At 39.3% G+C, this 21361-nt stretch overlaps 1 protein-coding gene across 5 annotated transcripts in view; it reads right to left on the bottom strand.

Annotated features, from left to right (window-relative positions):
* MAP4 (microtubule associated protein 4) overlaps positions 1-21361 on the bottom strand; it is a 183233-nt gene that overhangs the window by 61596 nt on the left and 100276 nt on the right. For all 5 annotated transcript variants that reach the window (XM_040628890.1, XM_040628889.1, XM_040628887.1 and 2 more), the window contains one exon: positions 2471-2593. In XM_040628890.1, coding sequence (XP_040484824.1) covers positions 2471-2593 — 123 coding nt within the window. The remainder of the gene's footprint in view (positions 1-2470; positions 2594-21361) is intronic.

Genomic DNA, 21361 nt, shown 5'->3' with positions numbered 1-21361 from the left:
TAAAGATGGCAAAACTCCTCAACTTTATCTATAGATTCAATGCAACTCCTATCAGAATCCCAGCTGATTTCTTTATAGAAATTGACAAGCTGATTCTAAAATTCATATGGAATCACAAAAGACCCAGCCAGAGTAGCTAAAACAATCATTAAAAAATCAAAACAAAACAAAAAAACACCCCCAAAAAGTATGGAAAGCTCACCCCTCCTAATTGCAAAACTTACCACAAAGCTACAATAATCATGACAGTATAGTACTGGCATTAGGACAGACATACAGATCCAATGGAAAATAATCAAGAGTTGATAAACAAGACTATGTATCTCTGGCCAACAGATTTCAGCAAGGATGCCAAGATCACGAAATGGGGAAAATTATCAAAAAAATACAACTTGGACAACTTGGTATCAACATGCAAAATAATGAATTTGGATCTCTCTACCTCTCACCATACACACAAGTCAACTTAAAATGGATCAAAGACCTTAATACAAGAGCTGAAATTATAAAATTTTTAGAAGAAAACATAAGGATAGGAATGCCTGGGTGGCTCAGATGGTTAAGCATCTGCCTTCAGCTAAGGTCATGACCCCAGGGTCCTGGGATCAAGTCCCGCATCAGGCTCCTTGCTCAGCAGGGAGCCTGCTTCTCCCTCTGTCTGCCATTCCCAGTGCTTGTTCTCTAACAAATAAATAAAATCTTAAAAAAGAAAAAGAAAAAGAAAACATAAGAATAAATGTTCATGACTTCATATTTGGCAGTGGAGTCTTAGTTATGACACCAAAGCATGAGCAACAAAAGAAAAACTAGATAAACTGGACTTCATCAAAATCAAAAACTTTAACGCATCAAAGGGCACTATCAAGAAAATTAGAAGACAACTCACAAAATGGGAGAAAATATTTGCGAATCATAAATCTGATAAGGGTCTAGTATATAAAGAACTCTTACAGGACAACAAAAAAGACGCACCAATTAAAATTGGGATAAAGGATCTAAATACACATTTCTCTAAGGACGATATACAAATAGCCAATAAACATATGAAAAAATAAAAAATAATCAACATCATTAGCCAACAGGAAAATGCAAATAAAAATCGTAACAAGATATCACTTCAATACCAATTAGGTTAGGTGCAATTTTTCAAAAGGGAAAACAAGGACTTTCAAGGATGTGGAGGAATTGGAAACCTAATCCACTACCGGTGGGAATATATAATGGTACAGTTGCTTTGGAAAATAGTTGGGCATGTACTCAAACGATTAAACATTGAGTTATCAAATGATCAACAATACCAATCTAGGTATAAACCCAAGGGAAATGAAAATAAATGTCTACACAAAAACCTGTACATGAGTGTTTATTTTATTTAAAGATTTTATTTATTTATTTGATAGAGCACAAGTAGGCAGGGAAAGGCAGAGGCAGAGGGAGAGGGAGGAGCAGACTCCCTGCTGAGCAAAAAGCCCAGCATGGGGCTGGATCCCGGGACCCCAGGACCATGACCCAAGCTGAAGGCAGACGCTTAACCGACTGAGCCACCCAGGCGCCCCATGTACATGAGTGTTTAAAACAGCATTACCAACAAAAGTAAAAAACAAAACAAACAAAAAAACACACAAACAACTTACACATTTATCAACTGATGAACAGATAAACAAAATGTGGTATATCCACACAATGGAATATTATGAGTTCCTCTGAAAGAATGAAGTACTGATCTCTGCCACAAAATGCATGATCCTTGAAAACTTTCTAAGTGAAAAAGCCAGTCACGAAAGACCACATATGATTTCATTTATATAAAATGTCCAGAACAGGTAAATTGAGAGAGACAGAAAGTAGACTAGTGGTTGCTTAGGGCTGGGGTGGATAAGGAGATAGGGAGTGGTATCTAAAGAATACAGGGTTTGTTTCTGAGGTAATAAAAATGTTCTAAAGTTGATTCTGGTGATAGCTGTATATATATATGTGAATATACTAAAAATCTGCTTTTTTTTAAGATTTTATTTATTTATTTGAGAGAGAGAGGGAAGCATGAGTGGGGAAGGCGTGGAGGAGCAGAGGGAGAGGGAGAAGCAGACTCTCGCTGAGCAGGAAACCCGATGTGGGGCTTGATCCTAGGACCCTGGGATCGTGACCTGAGCCGAAGGCAGACACTTAACTGACTGAGCCACCCAGGCACCCCAAGAATTAAGGTTCTAAGGTACTACTGACCATTTGGTCTTCAATGAATATGAATTTCAGTTAAGTTACTCAAAACAGTCTTCGAAAGGGAGATCTGGAAGGGCATGCGCCTCAGAAGGAGGGATCGGGAGAAGAGGGTCAACTAATAATGTTCAGGGTAAAGGGCTACACTCTGGTTGTGCTTTTCGAGCTATGTGTAGGCTAAAAAGTTTTAGCTGAGTGGTGGCTACAAATTTTTCATGTTTATGTCATCACTCACACTGAGCAAACCTGCACTTACCAGTCTGGGTAGGATTCACCAACTGTTCTGGTTCAAAGCAAAAGTTTGTATTTTCTGGCCAGCTCTGGATATTCTGATATCCCTGGTAGGCCATTTTCTCTTCAAGGAATGGAGTTGGAGAACCTTCAAACAGAAACACGAAATAAAAGTTACAAGGTATTACTGTCTTCTCCTTCACTAGAATTGAGTTTCTACTAGTATCACAATTAGTACAATATGACAAAATCTATCTACCCTAGTGCCTTTCAAGAAATGTTTTAAAAATTTTAAGGCAGAAAAACATAATCAAAATACTGGAAGCATAGTGTGTTATAAGGTTAAAAACACTGCAGGATTATCTTCTGGTTATGGTATGTGAAAAGGTTAGTGATTTTTACCCACACAAGAACAAGTATAAAATCTGACAAAATTGTCAACAGCAATCATTTCAAGTCACCAAAATTTTTTAAAATGTCAGATCTAAATAAATGGGGAGATATACTACTCATTAACAGAAGACTGAATATTGTTAAGATGGCGATTCTCAAACTGACAATAGATTCAAGGCAATTACAATGAAAAGACCCAGAGGAAGGTGTCAACAAGCTCATTCCATAACTTATATGGAAATGTAAAAATCACAGAATAGCCAAAGCAGTTTTGAAGAAAAGCACACTGGAGGATTTAAATTACTTGATTTCAAAAGTTACTACAAATGTACAATAACCAAGTCAGTGTGGTATAGACCACACATTAGATAAATGGAGCAGAAGAGAATTCAGAAAGAAGACTGCATAAGTCGTGGATAACTGGTTTTTAACAGAGGTGCCAAGGTAATTCAATGGGGAAAGGATCATTTTTTCAACCAATGATACAGAAACAACTGGTCACTTACCTCATACCACATGCAAAATCTAACTCCAAATAGATTAAGAACCAAAATGTAAACAGGTGAAACTAAAAGAACTTGTAGAAGAAAACATAGGAGAAAAAAAAATCGCTGTGACCCTGGACTAGGCAAAGATTTCTTAGATATGTTGTCAAAGGCAGGATCCATAAAAGAAAAAAGCTGACGAACTGGACATCATTGAAATTTAAAACTTTTGCTTTTCAAAGATACCATTAAGAAAATGAAAAGAGAAGCCACAGACCGGGAGAAAATATTTGCAAATGACAAATCTAATAAAGGACCTGTATGCTGAAGAGATCAAAATCTCTTACAACATAATTATACTTATGGTCTACATTAGGTAAGTTTTACAAGAAACAAGTTCACTTATCACATTAAAAACTTAATATTTATAAGTAACTTAAATATTGGTACATACTGTGTGTCCAAAACCGTGTTTAAGCATTTAATAGGGGGAAATAGCTACTTCAGTCTTTTTGCTTAGTTTTGTTTATACTTGCGACAATGTATAAAGTTTTAATCTTATTTCCCTTACATTTTGTTTGTTCTGATCATATTTATTAAAATGTTATTCTTTGTTGAGTCTAATAATAAAAAATTAAGTCTTGGAAAAAACCTCTTACAACACAATTATAAGAGAAGCAACTCAATTTTAATTGCACAAAAGATTTCAACTGACCTTTTCATCAAAGAAAATATACAAATGGATAATATGCACATGAAAAGAAGCTCATCATCATTAGTCGTTAGCGAAATGCAAATTGAAATCACTATGAGACGCCAGGAGTTTGTGAAGATGTAGAGAAAAAGGAAATTTCTTTCATTCCTGGATGGACTTTAAAAATTAGTTTGATGGTTTCCTTTTCTTTTTTTTATGAACAGTGTAATTGAGATATAAATCTACCCTTTAAATGAGTGTAGAGTCCAGCGGGTTTTAGTACATTCGCTGAGTTATACAACCACCACCAACTTCAGAAAATTTTTATTATTCCAAATCCTATACCCATTTCCCTTTCCCACCAGCCCCTAACAATTACTAACCTACTTTCCGTTTCTGTGGATTTGCCTATTCTAGATACATCATATAAATGTCATCATACGATATGTGGCCTTTTATGACTGGTTTATTTCACTTAGCAGTATTTCCAAGGATTGTCCATGTGCCATGTGTCAGAATTTCACAGCTTTGTAAGGCCAAATAATATTCCACTGTATGGATATCATCTACTAACATCTGATTGTTTCCATTTTTGGCTACTGTAAATAATGCTGCTATGAACATTAAGTATAGGTTTTCATGTGGGCATATGTTTCCAATTCTACTGGGTATATGCCTAATAGAATTTCTAGGTCATATAGCAACTCTTACGTTTAACATTTTGAGGAACTGCCAAACTGTTTTTGCAAAGCGCTTACACCATTTTACAATCCCAACCAACAATGTATGAGTTTGTTTCTCCACGTCTTCACCAACACTTGTTGATCTTTTTTATTTTAGCTATGCCAGATGTGAGTGTGAAGTCTATCCCACTGTGGTTTTAATTTGCATTTCCCTAATGACTAGTACTGTTCTGCATATTTTCATTGCTTATCAGTCATTTGCAATTTTCATTGCTTATCAGTCATTTGCATTTTTTTTTTTTTAAGAAATTTCTATTCAAGGAGCACCTGGGTGGTGCAGTCAGTTAAGCACCCAATTCTTAGTATGGCTTGGGTCGTGAGATCGAGCCCTGAGTCTGGCTCCATGCGCAGTGCACAGTCCGCTTGGGATTCTCTCCCTCTCCCTCTGCCTGTCCCGCTCATACTCTCTCTATATAATAAACAAATCTTGCTTAAAAAAAAAAAAGTCTATTCAATTTTTTAATTGAGCCATTGGGGTTTTTGAAATTATTGAGATATAAGATTCACTTTCTTTTTTTAATTCAAGCACAGTTAACATACAGTTGTATTAGTTTCAGGAGTACAATGTAATGATTCAACAATTCCATACATTACTCAGTGCTCATCACCTTACCTATTTCACCCATCCCCCCAACCCACCTTTCCTCTGGCAAGCACCAGTCTGTTCTCTGTATTTACGGATGTGCTTCTTTTTATCTTTGTCCATTTGTTTTGTTTCTTAAATTCCACGTATGAGTGAAATCATATCTTATTTGTCTTCCTCTGACATATTTATTGCACTTAGCATTCTACCCTCTAGATCCATCCAAGATTCATTTTCTTGATGATGTCCTTGGAGCACAAAAAATTTTTAATTTTGATAAAGTCCAATTTTTTTTTAAGATTTTATTTTTAAGTCATCTCTACACCCAATGTAGTACTCAAACTTACAACTCCGAGACCAAGAGCCACATACTCCTCTGACTGAGCCAGCCACGCCCTCTGATAAAGTCTAATTTATCTGCTTTTCTTTTGTCACTTGTGCTTTGGAGCCCTAAGAAACCGTTACTGGCTGATCCAGGTTCGTAACAATCTATGCCCATGTTTTCTTCTAGGAGACTTTTCCTTTTACCTCTTATATTTAGATATGTGATCCATTTTATTTTTTTATGTGATATTAGGTAGGAGGTCCTGACTTCATTCTTTTGCAAATAGATATCTCCAGTTTCCCAGCCCCATTTGTTGAAAAGACTATAGTAACCCCCCCTTGGATACGTTTCAAGACACCCTCCTGCCCCAGGGACACCTGAAACTACAGACAGTACTGAACCCTACATACGCTATGCTTTTTCCTATTCACACATATCTATGATAAAGTTTAATTTATAAATTAGACACAGCAAGAGATTAACAACAATAATAAAATAGAACAATTACAATATACTGTAAATAAAAGTTTATGTGAATGTGGTCTATCAAAATATCTTATTGTACTATATTCACCCTTCTTGTGATGATGTGAGATGGTAAAATGCCTACATGATCGCGATGAAGTGAGGTGAATGACGCAGGCTTTGTGATGTAGTGTTAGGCTACTACTGACCTGTTACGTCAGAAAGAGGACTATCTGCTTTCATACCGCAGTTAACCACAAGTAATTGAAACCATGGAAAGCAAAATCGCGGATAAGGGGATGCTACTGTATTCTTCCCTCACTGATTTATCTTGGCACCCTTGCTCAAAGATGTAAGAGTTTATTTCTAGACTCTGACAGTTTCTTAAAATGTTAAACATGTCTGACTCAGCAATTTCAATCTCAGGTATCTACCCAAGAGAAATCAAAACACATATCTATACAAAAACGAATATCTTAATATTCACAGCTGCATTATTCATAACAGCTAAAAATTAGAAACCCAATGTGCATCAGCTGGTGAATGGCTAAACAAAATATAGTTTATGCATAATAATGCACACGAAGCAAAATCGAGTGGAATGGGGAATGAACTGCTGATAATCACTACAATACAGATGAGCCTTAAAAAGCATTACGGTATGTGAGAAAAGCAAGACAGAAAAGACTATCTACGTATAATTCTGTTTACATGAATTTTCTAGAAAAGATAAAACTATAAAGACAGAAAGTAGAACAGTGGTTACCTAGACTGTAAGCAGGAATGGGAACTAGCATCAGTGGGCCCAGGGAACTCTGAGGGTGATAAAAATATTCTCAAAATGGATTAGGGTGACTTTAGCATATACTTCCTCGTTAGGAGAAGGAACTTTGGTTGAGAAGGGCACGAAAGTTAAATGAGAAAGAAGTTCTGAAAGGCTGAATAGCCACAGTACCAAAGTTTAAAGCTTCCCTACTATCTTCCTTCTGGAAAACAGATGAGGACCTAAAGAAGATGTGGCTGGGAGAAGGAGAAGGCTGCGCCACAGGGTACTTATAAAAAGTTCTACGGCTAATACACCAACTGCTAACCTCAAGGCAAAGTGGGAGTGAAGTGACAGGACTCCTCTTGTTAGCAGCCGACTCATCAGGCTGCCTCTAGGTGCAAATGCTCCCCTTCGGGGCACCTGGGTGGTACAGCGGTTAAGCGTCTGCCTTCGGCTCAGGGCGTGATCCCGGCGTTATGGGATCCAGCCCCACATCAGGCTCCTCCGCTAGGAGCCTGCTTCTTCCTCTCCCACTCCCCCTGCTTGTGTTCCCTCTCTCGCTGGCTGTCTCTATCTCTGTCAAATAAATAAATAAATAAAATCTTTAAAAAAAAAAAAATGCTCCCCTTCAATGTGGCCCTTTATTTTCATGTTTCATAGAACCACTTAAATCTCATTTCACCTACATGAAGTGGTTTGGGGGGAAAGGAGAGAAGAAGAATAAAACAAAATCATTTATCCTCGATTTGCATTTTCTAAAATGCTCCTTCAGGAACATCTCCTGAGAGGATCTTGGATATCGGAAGATTTTTTTTTCTATAAACATTTTTACTTAAGCCTCATAAGTCTGTGAATTTATCTTCCATGTCTACAAGAATGGAAGGTGAATAATATACTCTAATTTTAATCAAGATATTTAATTATCATTTTGTAACTAAAACTCTTCTTACATAAGTAAAACACCAAATCCCTAAGAAACGTATCTGCTGGAAGGCAGGACAGTTAACGTCATCAATGGCAAACCCTCCCGGGGTTCTGTGTGTTAACCAGAGCCTCCAGCAGGAGTGGTTTCTCTCTGGAGGTTATTATGGGCACTGACCTGCACACAATTAAGAAACTTCTGCCATAAGTTGTAAGAAAAGGAAACACATCAATTCTTCAAAAGAAGATGTACTCTTTCCAAAATTTAAGCAATGTTTTTAACAACTGTCTTTTTTTTTTTTTTTAAAGATTTTATTTATTTATGTGACAGACAGCCAGCGAGAGAGGGAACACAGCAGGGGGAGTGGGAGAGGGAGAAGCAGGCTCATAGCAGAGGAGCCCGACGTGGGACTCGATCCCGGTACGCTGAGATCACGCCCTGAGCCGAAGGCAGACGCTTTAACGACTGCGCCACCCAGGCGCCCCAACAACTGTCTTTTTAAGATAGAAACTGATCGTCCTAATCGTCTCGCATCAGTGACAGTTTACAAGGGATGATATAGAGATAGTCCACACATGGCTATTCCCTAGGTCAACTCTCACTAAATGACACAAGTACAAAAGTAAATGCCTCTGGCTAAGGTACAACTTGGAGCCAGGGAGAAGAGAAAAACTTAGCAATACAGTTCAGATACGGAGGCTACTACCAGCAGAGATGTCAATACCCTGTAATGGGGTCCTGTAAATTCATGTCTAAGCACCTCCAGAGGTTGGAATGATCACCTCCGTTTCTCCAAGCACCTCCTCCTCCTTTTGGTCTCTCCCCCGCTCTGCTTTCTTTTTTCTGTCCCTCCATTAGCTTTAAAAGAGCCAACTTTATTTTTTATTTTCTTATCTTTTTAATTTTTGAGGGAGAGAGTGAATTTATGTGCAAGCAGGGGTGAATAGGTGAAGAGGAGGAGGGAGAATCTTTTTTTTTTTTCTTTTTTTTTAAGATTTATTTTAAAGAGAGATAAAGAGAGCTCGTATGCGGAGGGGAGGGGCAGAGGGAGAGAAAGTCTTAAGCAGACTTCCCATGGAGTGTAGAACACTATGCCGGGCTCGATGTAAGGCCTGATCTCATGACCCTGAGATCATGACCCTAAGATCAAAACCCCAGCTGAAACCAAGAGTCCAACACTTAACCAAATGTGCCACCCAGGTGCTCTGGGGACAGAGAATCTTATGCAGGTTCCATGTCCATTGCAGAGCTCCACGCCGGGCTCGATCCCAGGACCCTGAGATCATGACCTGAGCCAAAATCAAGAGCTGGACATTTAATCAACTGAGCCACCCGGGGGTGCCCCAAGAGAACTAACTTTAAACAGCATTTCAACACATGGAAGTTCTGCAGAGCTGACTGCAGTCAAATTGGCTTAGTTGTGGGTTTAATTTTCTGTAATACCTAATATGTATTCTTCACTATTTCAGCAGACATATAGAGACAATTTTGTATAGACCACATACCTGTTTTTACGCAGTGCTGGAGAAGTGGGGAAAGTATTCAGCACAGCCAAATATACCACAAGTTGAGGTCGTGGTTAAGAATGGGAAAATAAGGGGCACCTGGGTGGCTCAGTTGTTAAGCTGAGGCTCAGGGTGTGATCCTGCCTTTGGCTCAGGGCGTGATCCCGGAGTTCTAGGATCGAGCCCCACGTCAGGCTCCTCTGCTGGAGGCCTGCTTCTCCCTCTCCCACTCCCCCTGCTTGTGTTCCCTCTCTCGCTGGTTGTCTCTATCTCTGTCAAATGAATAAATTAAAAAAAATCTTTAAAAAACAAAGAATGGGAAAATAAGGAGCACACCAATTTGAATGGAAAAAGCTTACAGAGGACAGCAGTTCTTCACAGAGGGCCACTAGAGAATAGCTAGGATGTCAAAGGCCAAAAAAAGCAGACCCCAAGATTTGTCTGCCTGCATCCCTTCCAAAGGGGAACAGCCCTATTCCCTCCCAGGCGCTCCTGGTGCAGAGGTCAATCACCGTGTTTTTGCTTTCCTGACCGAAGGAGTTCAACTGTGATTCAACCGGGCCAGAAGTCCTTTGGAGAAATTTGATATACAGACATTCTGACATTTTGGATCTTGAGCCATAATGATACACTTAGGCTGTCAGTGGCCCTCTTTCCCACCTTGAAAGAGTCTGCCTGAGAATGAAGCCAAAGAGAGGGCAGGGGAGAACAGAAGGGGACAATAAAGAGTAGGAGAGAGGGAGAAAGGCAGAGTGTGAGTGAGTGAAGCAGAGAAAGAGAGAACAAGGGGAGGAGAGAAAAGCAAAAGAGAGACTTATGAGCCAAGTATGATTCTAAAAGCCTTATATGTTTTAAAAAAAATCTAGCTGTAGGCAGCCAACAAATATATAAATGTACAGTCCCTAGTTCTTTTAAGGTTCAAACCCTGGCTCTGCTACTTAACTCTGGGTGTGACCTTGAGACTTTTAGAGCCACAGACCACCAACCTAGAGTTAAAAAAAAAAAAAAGGTTGTGAGGTTGTGACACACAATTTTTAAAATGCATTTTAATTCTAAAATTAAATTGAGACCTCTGACTTATCCACTCATCTTTATATCTCTCAAAAACCTAGTAAAATATAACTTACACATAAGTATTCAGAAGTTATTAGATAAATGAAGTACCTGAACATTTGTTAAGCCAGAACGACTATTATAAATCAAAAAACAAACCACAGTGTCCTTGGGAAGGTTCACAAGTGGCATATGAAGGAGGGAAGAGAAAGAGGTGGCAAATACTTGCATAAACACTTCTTAAAATTAATAAAAATATAAATAACAAATTTTTATGGATTGACTTATCTCACGTCTCAAATCACAAAAGCACAAATGTAACAACACAGCTCCGTTCTGGATTATTAAAGAGAAATTAACCAGAAAATGGCAGGAGAAAATAGTTTTCTGATGCTCTGAGGCTGAAGTTAAGAATCGATCTGTCACTGACTCAACAGTACTATAAGCAGCAGTCTCAAAACCTGGTCCTTAGTTACCTTCCAGAATCATTTTTCTTCCCCCTTTATTTATTATTAAATATTTTAATCAATCTGTAGCAGAGTTTAAACAACAGAAAGGGAAGGAGGGAGGGAGGAAGACAGAACAAACAAGTAAGCAAGCAAACAAAGGGTTGGGCACCAACTGAAATATTTGAATTCCTGACTCTTCTCCGACCAAAAGCTTAAATGTATAAATTTGGGACAGCGTTTTTGTCTCTCTTCGTTTCAGTAATGACCTCTAAGGATATTTGTTCAGTTCTAGAATTACAGTAATAAAAAAACATGCTATCAATAATTTTATATTCTATAGTACAGTACTAGAACTTCCACCTTTGAACCGCTTCCTGTTTAGAGGAGGTGTACCTACCATCTACTATTTCAACGCTCATAAAGGCAATTTGTTTAGGGCTTCAAAAATGACAAATGCTTCTCGTAGAAAATTAATGCAAATGTTGGATACTAATCTAAGACTCTTCTTTATCCACTGAAATGAACCCACAGCAGGGTTATGCCCCACTCCTCTGGGCCGGCTAGTCCCCTCATGACCCCTGCTGAAACCCCTGCTTCTGCTACCCCTGTGCCTTTGCTCAAACATCAACCTCTGGGGCGCCTGGGTGGCTCAGTCGTTAAGCGTCTGCCTTCGGCTCCAGGTGTGATCCCGGCGTTATGGGATCGAGCCCCACATCAGGCTCCTCCGCTATGAGCCTGCTTCTTCCTCTCCCACTCCCCCTGCTTGTGTTCCCTCTCTCGCTGGCTGTCTCTCTCTGTCAAATAAATAAATAAAATCTTTAAAAAAAAAAAAATCAACCTCTGCCTGCTGCTGGGCCCACAACCCAAAGCCGTGACTCGAGGCTCAGGTTCCACACAGCCTCTCTCATGACTTCAGCGCCCGTTCTTCTCCTCTTCGCTCTTTCAACATTCACTGTTCCTAGAAAACAATTTAGTCCCTGAACACGTATTTCCTTATTAGTCTCAAATTTTTTTTTTAATTTTAAATACTTAAACCTTTTTTTTTTAAAGATTTTATCTATTTATTTGTCAGAGAAAGAGAGCACAAGCAGGGGGAGCAGCAGGCAGAGGGAGAAGCAGGCTCCCTGCTGAGCAAGGAGTCTGATGTGGGACTTGATCCCAGGACCCTGGGATCATGACCCGCGCTGACGGCAGACGCTTAACCAACTGAGCCATCCAGGCGTCCCTTAAATATTTAAACCTTTAAGTGTTCTATGTTCATCATTTTAAAAATTAATTATTTAACATGTATTAATCTTCTTTCTCCAGTTCATTATGTTTTGTTAAAAAGTAAAGATTGTGCTATTACTTTATTTCTTCAAAAAGCCTAGCTCACTGCATGGCACAGAATGGCATTCAATAAATAAACTGCTACTGAAATTATCACAAGGTCATTTTTTCTGGACTGGATTATTTAAGTTAATAAATTCACACCATACATAAAATTTTTTGGAAAGTGATTTATGTTTAGTATGAAAAAGATAAGAAACCCCAGGACAGTTTAAACAATAATCTATGATGTTTAAAATAAATATTAAAAGGCTAGTGATTCTGCTTACCCTTTGGTTAAAAAAAAACCAAAAACCAATTTAATTTTTTTAAATTACTGGAAATCGACATACAAAGTTTATCAGTTTCAGGTGTACACATACTGATTCGACAATTCTATACACTACTCACTGCTCACCACGGTAAGCGTAGTTACCATCTATCACCGTACAACGTTCTTGCAATTATTAATATTTTTAAAAAGACTTATTTATTTGAGAGAGAGAAAGAAAGAGCAAGCACAAACCGGAGGGAAGAGGGAGAAGGAGAGAGTTTCAAGCAGACTCTGAGCTGAGCGTGTAGCCCAACTCGGGGCTCAATCTCAGGACCATGCTGAGATCACGACCTGAGCCAAAACCAAGAGTCAGAAGCTTAACCAACTATGCCACCGAGGCACCCCCATTACCACAATTATTATTGACTATATTCCCTATGCTGCACTTTTCATCTCTGTGACTTATTTTACACTTGGAAGTTTGAACCTCTTAATCCCATTCATCTATTTTGCCCTCCCCCCCCACCACCTCCCCTCTGGCAACCACCAGTTCTCTGTATTTCAGAGTCTGCTTGTTCCTTTGTTTTTTTTTTTTAGATTCCATATGTAAGTGGAATCATATGGTAATTTGTCTTTTTCTGTCTGATTTATTTCACTTAGCACAATACCCTTTAGGTCCACCAACGTTGTCGCAAATGGCAAGATTTTGTTCTTTTTTATGGTTGAGTAAAATTGTTTCTACACACACGCGCGCGCGTGCACTCATGCCCCACATCTTCTTTATCCATTCATCTGTCAATGGACACTTGGGTTCCTTGCGTATCTTGGCTATTGTAAATAATTTGCAATAATATGCAATAAACATAGGGATGCATATGTCTTGCAGTAAATACTCAGTAGTAGAATAACTGGATTGTATGTTATTTCTATTCTTAATCTTTTGAGGAACCTCCATACTATTTTCCACAGTGGTCGTACGAGGGTTCCCGTTTTCCCCATATCCTAGCCAACACTTGTTACTTCTTGTCTTTTTTGTAGAGGCCACTTTTAGGCAACAGGCCTGAGCAAAGAAAACTTGAATAAGGGAAAAAGGCATATGGGGACCATTGAGCTGAATGCAAACAGGCTCATGAAGCTACCCACCTTAAAACAGCCATAGGCCCTAACTGACCAATTACAACCAGGCACAGGATTCCTAAGGTTACCCCAAAGAGGGAAAATCCCATCCGACCCTACACTTCCTCACTCCACCCTCACCACCACCTCAAGGCAGACAGTCTCTCCTTTATGCTGTCCGACCCACAGCTCCCTTGTGGTGTATTCAGTAAACTTCCCTCTCTTTTGTTCTGCCTTGGATGAATTCTTTCACCACCGGGACTGCCAGCCCCCACCCAATTGGGACGCCTGGCATTTGGTGGCCCCCCTATCTGATCAGAGCATCCCATATTTTTGATACTAGTCATTCTAACTCGGGTGAAGTGATACCTCATTGTGGTAAAACAAAATAAAAAAATCTCACAATTTCTTTTAAAGATTTTAGTTTTAGGTAATTTCTACACCCAACATGGGGCCTAACCCCACAATCCTGAGATCAAGAGTTGCACGCTCTCCTGACTGAGCCAGCCAGGTGCCCCCCATACCCACAATTTTTAATCACAGAAGTGAATACATTTTCCTCATACATTCTGGGGAAGAAACCGGCATCTCTGGTTTTTAGATGCAGAAGGCACTGGCTATGTTCCCTCCACAGTGGTGCTGCAGCACAGCCTGGAGCAGCTCTCTCAGGAGCAATGTGGAGAAGAGCCAGCCTCCAGCCAACAGTATTATTAATGAGCAAATCTGACAGAGGCTCACTCCCACATCTTCATTCAATGCTACTGACCTAGATTTCCTTCTGAAAACTCCACAGCAAAACCAGGCAAACTCCCTTGCAGGAACAACAGCCTTCAGAATACATTTTTTTTTTTCCAGCATAACTACAATCTACTCAGAGAATCTATTTCAGTAAAAAAAAAAAAAAAAAAAACAACAACGAAAAAAGAAAAAAAGAAATTCTAAACAAGAAGCAATTTACATAACGCAACAGGAACAACCCTAGATACCCTGGTCCTCCTAAAAGATTCTAGAATGGATAAAAAACAGGAGCCGGTATCTACTGTGACACTGGAGCATTTAACAATGAAGGCAACTGGTTAAATATTAAAAGTACCAACTAATCAAGCAGTAATATCTGTATATAAAAGCCAGAACAATTCTATCAAGTAAGATCCATTCCAAGTCTGTGCATAAGACAGACCAACAGATTTTAATAAAACAGATTACAAAACATTCACTGATAAGGTTTCAGATTCTACGCTGTGAAAACCTTCAAGAAACTACCACTTGTCAAGTTTTAATGTCAAGTCAAAGAATATCCAGTTACCTGAAAAGGAACACTGTCAAAATACTCCTCCTCTTAACTACATATATATGAGACAGATTGTCTTCATACTCTTCAACTCAAACAACATATTGTGACAGACTGAATGCAGAGGCAGACTGCAGTATCCAGCTGTCTTCTATTAAAGCAGATAGTCAAGACATTTAGAAAAACGTAAAACAACACAGTACTTCCTACCAAACTTTTTTAGAAACTATACTTATTAAAAATGTTAATGATTATATTTTAATCTAATAAATATTTTTTAAAGTCTCTCAGTTTTTATATCTAATTTGATAAATATTGGCAGATGTAACCCATATAAACAAAAGCTCTTCGGGGTCCTTAATAATTTTGTAACCAGCTTTACTCAGGTACAACTGACAAACAATGAGCTGCACATATTTAAAGTGTACAGTTTGATAAATTTTGAGGTAAGTATGCCCTCACAGAGAGTGAACATATCCATCACCCTGAAAAGTTTCCTAATTTTTATGCATTAAATTGTCTTGATACCAACAGGTTTGAGAACTGATGACTTAAGAGTATTTAGAGACAGTCGCCCTCTAGAGATCACTTTTTTTTTTTTTTTTTAAAGATTTTATTTGAGAGGGGCGCCTGGGTGGCTCAGTCATTAGGCGTCTGCCTTCGGCTCAGGGCGTGATCCCAGCGTCCTGGGATCGAGCCCACATCAGGCTCCTCCGCTGGGGGCCTGCTTCTTCGTCTCCCACTCCCCCTGCTTGTGTTCCCTCTCTCGCTGGCTGTCTCTCTCTGTCAAATAAATAAATAAAATCTTTAAAAAAAAAAAAGATGTTATTTGAGAGCATGAGAGAGAGAGAGCGCACACGAGCAGGGGAGGAGGAGAGAGGGACAAGCAGACTCCACACTGAGCGTGGAGCCCTATACAGGGCTTGATTCCAGGACGCCAAGATCATGACCTGAGCTGAAACGAAGAAGAGTCAGAGATTAAACCGACTGAGCCACCCAGGCATCCTGAGAATACTGCTATTTATTTGGAGGGAAAAGAAAAAGGATAAAGAAGGAGGAAAAAGAACACTGGGCAGAAAGACTCAGCTTTGGTGAGATCTTAGTTATTAGCTCATTTAATTCCCCTGAACCTCAATATCTGGATTATATCATGAAAGGATTATACCGGTATCTGGTCTTTCAGCTTCCTTCCAGTTCTAAAAGTCTATTAGTCCACATCCCTACATATACACTGTAGACTCACGTGTAACGATCACCCTTCTAGCTCCTTTCCCCAACACCCCCACCTCCAAGCATCGAGAAATCCAAGACAAAGTTCAGGCTTTGACATAACATTAAAACTTGACAAGTGGCAGTTTCTTTTTTTTTTTTTAAGATAATTTATTTGTTTATTTGTCAGAGAGAGAGAGAGAGACCACAAGCAGAGGGAGAAGCAGGCTCCCTGCTAAGCAGGAGCCCAATGCAGGACTCGATCCCAAGACCCTGAGGTCATGACCTGAGCTGAAGACAGACGCTTAACCATCTGAGCCACTCAGGTGTCCCGACAAGTGGCAATTTCTTAGAGGTTTTTCACAATGTAGAATCTGAAACCTTATCAGTGAATGTTCTGTAATCTGTTATATTAAAATCTGTTGGTCTACCTTACATTTGGAATGGATCTTATTTGATAGAATTGTTCTGGCTTTGATATATATACAGATATTACTGCTTGATTAGTTGGTACTTTTAAGTTTATGCTTCTGTGATACAAACTTAGCCATCTGAGAAATGAGGAAACACATAATACACTATCTCGCTAAGGGTAAACTGTATGATGAAAGTATTTAACTTACATGAAAAGAGTTAAGTAAGAAAATTAATGCTGGCAAGAGGGTTTCACAGCACAAAGACAGGGCAATCTCTGAATATGGCATTTTCAATTACCATTAACAATGTAAATAACACATTTGAGAAATGTGTTAGATTATTATTACAAAGATAAATCAAAATTGAACAGGCAAATAGCATGTATATACATACATAAATATATATCACAGAAAGATAAAGCAATTGTGGCAAAATATTGGTGAATCAAGAAAAACATACAAAAGTTCTTTGTTTTATTTGTTCTAGTCTCTCAACATTTTTCTATCTTTGAAATTATTTCAAAATAAAAATTTCAGTTTTTCTGATTCGAAGGGGCACGTGCACCCCAATGCTTATAGCAGCAATGTCTACAAGAGCCAAAATATGGAAAGAGCCCAGATATTAACCAACAGATGAATGCATAAAGAAGATGTGATATATTTAGACAGTGAAATATGACTCAGCCATCAAAAAGAATGAAATCTTGCCATTTGGAATGACGTGGCTAGAACTAGAGGGTATTATGTTAAGCGAAGTGAGTCAGTCAGAGAAAGACAAATACCATATGATTTCACTCATATATGGAAATTAAGAAACAACACAGATGAACATAGGGGAAGGGAAGGAAAACTAAAGTAAGATAAAAACAGAGAGGGAGCCAAACCATGAGACTCTTAACCATAGGAAATAAACTGAGGATTGCTGGAAGGGGAGCATCCAGGGGGGATGGGATAACTGGGTGATAGGCACTAAGGAGGGCACTTGATGAAATGAGCACCGGGTGTGACATTCAACTGATGAATCACCAAATTCTACCCTGAAACTAATACACTATGTGTTAACTAAATTGAATTTAAATTAAAAAATTTAAAAATCTTTCAATATTTCTATTTCCTACAAATAGAAAGTGATAGAAGAAAGCTAACGCCTCAGATTTTCAGCTAATTCCAATTTTTATAATAAAATAGATTTAAATATTCATATCTAACTATATTAGGATGTCTTTCTCTGTACTACACAGGCAAAAAAAAAGCCCACCAATCTTCTTGATCTGAAATTAAACAATCTTTGACATCCTAAGATGGCTGGCAGACTACTTTTTTTTTTCTTTTAAGAGTTCACAGTTCTAATAATATTTGAAAACACGGAAGCATTGAAGGTCTTGAGTGGGAAGGGGAGGATGACTATGTGTTAACAGTTTCTTTTCAGTTCACTGTAAAACAAACCAGCACGCGTGTCTTAGGAAGGTCGTCCTAAAAGATCACACGACATGCTTGTTTTGCTTCAACCACAAATCCCGCAGGCTGCTTCCCAGTGTGGGCGCAGGTGAAGGATGCCGCTGGGAGGCCAGAGTACACCCTAAGCAAGCAGTGGTGTAGCTACAGACACTACACTGTTTCAGTTGTTCCTTTTACCCCCCGTGACACTCAATTACTATCATACTGAATGTACATTGTTCCTATAAAAACACATGTCTCTACACTTCCTTTCTCATTCTCCGAAGAGGTTGCTACACACACTCTCCTTTCCACCCCAACATATAAGCTCTTACTTTGCGGAAAACAATATTCTTCAACTAACCTTTCCTCTACCACAAACTTACTTACATGAGTCCATCATTATCTCTTTCCTTCTTATTTATGAGAAGTATAATCCTCCACCTTTATTTTTTTAATGTGGGGGGAAAATGCTAAACCAGAGAATACGAGAGGTATAGGTCACTCTCTTTTCCAAGGACACCACTTACGCAAGTTTTTCCTTTCCCATCTCCCTTATTATCAAGTCCTCCAACCTCCATGACTTGCTTTTTTAACCCTTCTCTCTTTACTTCTTCTTCTCTGGTTATAAGCACAATCAAATCTCTAGGATCTTTTTTTTTTTCCAGTAGGCTCCATGCCCAGCACAGAGCCCAATGTGGGGCTTGAACTCATGACCCTGAGATCAAGACCTGAGCTGAGATCAAGAATCTGAGGCTTGGGGCGCCTGGGTGGCACAGCGGTTAAGCTCCTGCCTTCGGCTCAGGGCGTGATCCCGGCGTTATGGGATCGAGCCCCACATCAGGCTCCTCTGCTGGGAGCCTGCTCTTCCTCTCCCACTCGCCCTGCTTGTGTTCCCTCTCTCGCTGGCTGTCTCTATCTCTGTCAAATAAATAAAATCTTTAAAAAAAAAAAAAAAAAAAAAAGAATCTGAGGCTTAACTGACTGAGCCACCCAGTAGCTCCTAAATCTCTAGCATCTTCAAAATACAAACAAAACCCAACTTGTATTAAAGGAAAAAATCCCCCATAGAAGAATCTATGGATTAAAAGAAACTTACATTCTAATTTCAAAAAACCAGTTATGAAGGGGCACCTGCGTGGCTCAGTCGATTTAGCATCTGCCAACCTTGGCTCAGGTCATGATCCCAGGGTCCTGGGGTTAAGCCTTGCTTCGGACTCTCCACTCAGTGGCAAATCTGCTTCTCCCTCTCCCTCTGTGATCTGTCTCACTCTCTCTCAAATAAATAAAATCCTAAAAAAGAAAACCCTAACTAACTAGTTACTAAAAAACAAACAGGGGCGCCTGGGTGGCTCAGCCATTAAGCGTCTGCCTTCGGTTCAGGTCATGATCCCAGGGTCCTGGGATCGAGCCCCACACTGGGCTCCCTGCTCAGTGGGAAGCCTGCTTCTCCATCTCCCACTCCCCCTGCTTGTGTTCCCTCTCTCGCTGTCTCTCTCTGTGAAATAAATAAAATCTTTAAAAACAACAACAACAAATGAGACAACTGGGGGAAATAGTGGAGAATGAACATTTGGTATTATGAATTGGTATGTGTGTGGTACATAATTATGTTTTTAAAAAGAATCATTTTTGGGGTGCCTGGGTGGCTCAGTTGGTTAAGTGTCTGCCTTCGGCTCGGGTCATGATCTCCAGGTCCTGGGGTCGAGCCCTGTGTTGGGTTCTCTGCTCAGCGGGGAGTCTGCTTCTCTCTCTCCCTCTGCCCCTCTCCCCCTGCTTGTGCTCTCTCTGTCTCTGTCAAATGAATAAAATCTTAAAAAAAAAAAAAAAGGAATCATTATTAACAGATAGAGACTGATTTAAAGATAGAATGATATAATATCTGAGATTTGCTTCAAAAAATGTCTAGGGTTGGGTGGAGGTAGGGAGTATGGGATAGATTAAATAAGACTGCTGAGGGAAAAAAAAACAATAAACAGTCTGGCTCTAGTCTCTCCCTCCTTTTTTTTCAGATTTTATTCATTTATTTGACAGAGGGAAAGAGGGAGCACAAGCAGGGGGAGCAACAGTCAGAGGGAGAGGGAGAAGCAGGCTCCCTGCTGAGCAAAGACCCTCCCCCATGCTGGGCTCGATCCCAGGACCCCTAGGATCACGACCTAAGCTGAAGGCAGACACTTAACAGACTGAACCACCCAGGCAACGCTCTAGTCTCTCTCTTAACATAAAACTTGTTTATATTATTCTCTAGTTTAAAACTCTTCAATGTTTCCTTGTAACCTAGAGATTACAGGGTAAATTTGTCTCACACAAGATTCAGTACAAGCCAGTCTCAAATAATGTTTCAACATCATTAAGCATCCAGTCCACCTCATGCACCCCCACTTCCCAGCTAACCATACTATTCCTTTCTCACATCCCTGAACCATTTTATGTAAGCTACTCTATTCATCTAGAATACTTTCCTTAGCTCCCCGCACAGTGTGCCTGCCCAAGGCTTACTCATCCATCCTTTCAGGGTTACCCCTCTAGGAAGTATCTCCATGTACCACCCCTTCTTATAAACTCAAGGACTTCTCTCATGGCAACCTGTGCACACACTTAAACGCCTGAATACCAACTTGGTCCATGGTTAGCCATATGAGGATGACTGTGCCTCCCCACTCACTACTCCCAGCACCATATCCCATGCTTGACTGCTGGACAGTACACAAAAATGGTTTTGCTGAATGAACAAATGACTGCAATTTGCAAGGAAAAAAAATTTATCTGGAGATAAAAATACAGGTACTCTGCGGAGTTTTTCTTAAACATACAACCTACAAATTAAGAGTTTACTTTTTGCAACACCTTTGTTCCACTTAATTTTATTATTTTTATTATATTTTTGCTGAATATTAAGATATTATGATCAGTGGATAATTTCCTTTTTCTAAATGTTCAGGCCATTAAACAACAGAAATCAACATTAAACTAAATCGGCTCATTCAAAGACTTAAATGTGCCTGGTCAGAGTAGGCCAAGACACTTGAGAGTAAAAGGAGCAACTAGGAATAATTAGGTCTGAGTGACAGGCGTAATTAACCATGACTGTCATATACCTGTGACATGATGTATAGCAACCCTAATTAGAGGGATAGAAAAACTAGGCTCTTCCAACAAAATAGGAATTAAAATATTTGCTTAAAATGTCAATTCACAATGAATTCCATCTCTATTTTCACATTCTGTTAAACCAGTTATATATATATATATACATACACACACACACACACACACACACTTAAATTATGGCAGATGTTGACAAGATTTTGTTTTAAAGGAAAAAAAAGATTTACAAGTATCCATATTCAAAACTCAAATGTGGTAGACATCACATGTGAACACTGAACTGTATCCATGTCCACACCCATATTTCAATGATTTCTACTTATTTGGCCAATTTCTTCCAGACAACTATGGATAACGGACATTCCAGTTCTAAA

This window comes from Ursus maritimus, unplaced genomic scaffold, assembly GCF_017311325.1.
Source record: "Ursus maritimus isolate PB19 unplaced genomic scaffold, ASM1731132v1 scaffold_14, whole genome shotgun sequence".
NCBI classification, from domain to species: Eukaryota; Metazoa; Chordata; class Mammalia; order Carnivora; family Ursidae; genus Ursus; species Ursus maritimus.
Note: the sequence above shows the minus strand (reverse complement) of the source record. Positions and strands in the feature narration are given on the sequence as shown.